This window comes from Protobothrops mucrosquamatus, unplaced genomic scaffold (genome assembly GCF_001527695.2).
Source record: "Protobothrops mucrosquamatus isolate PMUCROS unplaced genomic scaffold, P.Mucros_1.0 scaffold2255, whole genome shotgun sequence".
In the NCBI taxonomy this organism is placed as follows: Eukaryota; Metazoa; Chordata; class Lepidosauria; order Squamata; family Viperidae; genus Protobothrops; species Protobothrops mucrosquamatus.
Window position 1 is genome coordinate 111,328 of NW_015388344.1, and position 2,797 is coordinate 114,124.

General features: G+C 40.0%; 1 protein-coding gene across 1 annotated transcript in view; it reads left to right on the forward strand.

Moving 5' to 3' along the window:
* The window catches only part of MRAS (muscle RAS oncogene homolog), a 54,012-nt gene that overhangs the window by 44,120 nt on the left and 7,095 nt on the right, over nt 1-2,797 (forward strand). The window contains exon 5 of the mRNA XM_015824489.1: nt 624-703. Coding sequence (XP_015679975.1) covers nt 624-703 — 80 coding nt within the window. The remainder of the gene's footprint in view (nt 1-623; nt 704-2,797) is intronic.

Consider the following 2,797-nt stretch of genomic DNA (forward strand, 5'->3'; position numbering starts at 1 on the left):
GACTATAAAGAAGCTTTTGAAAAATTGCCCATATTTCTTTCTTTATTAACCTTTTCCATAGCAATGTACAGGTAGTCCTTGACTTACAAGCATTCATTTAGTGACCGTTTGAAGTTACAATGGCACTGAGAAAAGTGACTTAATGACCGGTTTCACACTGTTGCACTCGATCAAAATTCAATTTCTTGGCAACTGGCTCGTATTTACGATGGTTGCTGTGTCCCAGGGTCATGTGATCACCTTTGGTGACCTTCTGACAAGCAAAATCAATGGGAAAATCAGAGTTTATTTAACAACTGTGTTACAGTGATTCACTTAATTGTGGCAAGAAAGGTCATAAAAAGGACAAAATTCACTTAACAAACGTCTCAGCAAAAGAAATTTGGGGCTCAATTGTGGTCATTAGTCAAAGATTATCTATAAATGATGACCGCTCTGAATAGTTTTATTTTTCTACATCCCAGGAATTCAGGCCTAGGGGAGAAAAAAGCCAGTACCCTAACTTAGTATACAAAACAGTCTCTCTTCCTGTTTTAAATGGCATTTGCACTGTGCTTTCCCGTATTTCTTACACTAAATGTGCATAGTATCTATGTAAACATCACTGAGCCTTTGTTTTCCAGATTCCATATATAGAAACTAGTGCTAAGGATCCTCCACTGAATGTTGACAGAGCCTTCCATGATCTTGTTCGAGTAATCAGGTGAGCCATCCCACTATTAAATAGGTCTGGTACTGATTCGGCTTCCACTCATATATCATGAATCAAATAGTTCATGAATCATTCACTAAGCATTAGTTTTCAGCCTCTGCCATAGACCCTATTTATTTAAATATTTATTCATACATTTTTGACTTACCAGGAAATCTGTAATGATTGTTATTTTTAATCCATATTTATCTTGGACAAATAAATCTTTCAAAGAATGACATGAAAACATAGTCATCATATTCTATGGCAGGGGTGTCAAACTGCTGGCCCAAAGGCCGGTTGCAGAGGCCACGCCCACCCCAGCTCCAGCAATGCAAAAAAAAGTCACGACACGTCACATGACGCAGTGAGTTTGACACCCATGTTCTATGGCAATAAGGCTTTTTTTATTTTAAAATCTTAATAGTTTAGGAAAGTGTTTCTCAACCTTGACAATTTTAAGGCATGTGGACTTCAACTCCCAGAATTCCACAGCCAGCACTGCTGGCTGTGGAATTCTGGGAGTTGAAGTCCACATGCCTTAAAATTGTCAAGGTTGAGAAACACTGGTTTAGGAGGACTAAAAGATTCCCATTCCTAAATAATTGAGACATTAAGTAAAGCAGCCTTTTTTTTTCCTTTGGAACAAAAACCACTTTTGAATGAAGGCAAATATACACGTCCCAGGATAATGTTGCAGGATCCAATCTGGGTCGAAAACCGGGACCAGAGTTTCTATCTTCCAAGCTTTTGGACTTTTGTCCTGGAGCCCATCTAGAGAAAAGTTTCCTGAAGATGGGCTGCTAGAGAGAAGTTCCCTAAAGATGTGCTCCAGCATAAGTCTGAAAGCTCGGAAGATAGATCCAATCTGGTGACCGACCCAGATTGGATCCTACAAAAATCTCTTTGTCCATCTCTGAATAGGTTGAACCAATGGACAAATATCACAAGTTTGATGTTAAACATTAAAAGAAGCTATTCCACTGAAAACCAAATAAAATTTGTCCCTTTTTGTGTGTGTAAAAAAGAAAAATGAAACTTGGGGGAACTGATTGACCTATCACTGTTTCAAGGCTTAATACTAAACCAGGATTTTGAAGTTTTGAGTTTTAGAATAAGAATTCTTCTGTTACCTTAATCTGGACTGGATATGAGAACTTCAGGTTCAAGTTTCTGACCACGCTAAGCCCAGCCCACACACTCCAAAAGGAAGAAATAGTGTTACAGGCGAATATGGTGTATAAACTAAGCCTGGGAGAATCTGTGTTTGTTTTCAAAACATTTGATCTTTCTAAGAAGCAAGCAAAATCTCTGAGAAGCAAGCTAAACATTCTGAAAAGCAAGCAAAACAACCATAGAAAGCCCAGCCAGATTATGAAGTGAGACTGGCTGGGGAAAAATAAAAAAAAAGGAGAGGTGAAGGTAAGCGCTTCCCCCAAGAGAATTATTTTCAGGCTTTTTAAAACCTGTTCGTGGCTGACCTTAGGGGTCAAGACAAAATTTCATTCTCAAGCCACCTTTTATGATCACATATCTTCTGGCAAACATAACCATTCATTGTGCTAAGCAGTTTTGCAGCAACCTCCACCCTGAAGCACCAAGGGGGCAGGATGTCCTAGCAATCGTGTCCCAACCCATTGCTCTTCTTATATATAGAAGAAACTAGCCACCTTTCCCCAAAGGGTCATTGTTCTGCTTTCCAAACTTCATTAATGAAAGGCCTTTAGCTGTGATGGGACGTCTGACACTAGATGGTTTGCATGTATACATTCTTATTTTTTGAAAAACAGGGGGGAGGGACATGCTAATTATTTGAGCCAGGAAAGTTACACACCCTTGCCTTGCAGTTGTGTTCTCAGGAAGCTTTCCTAGAATAGGGCTTTCTCTGACTGCCAGCCTTAGCTACACAAAATACCGTATTTATCGGCGTATAACACGCACTTTTTCCCCCTGAAAATAGGGGGCAAATGATGTGTGCGTGTTATACGCCGATATACGGCCAGCCCGGGTAAATTCGGCCATATTCTTCAATACGGGCCGGCCCCAGCAGTTCCCCTCTCCTCTTTGTGTGTGTGTGTGTGTTTGTCTCTCTCTCTCTCAATTCTC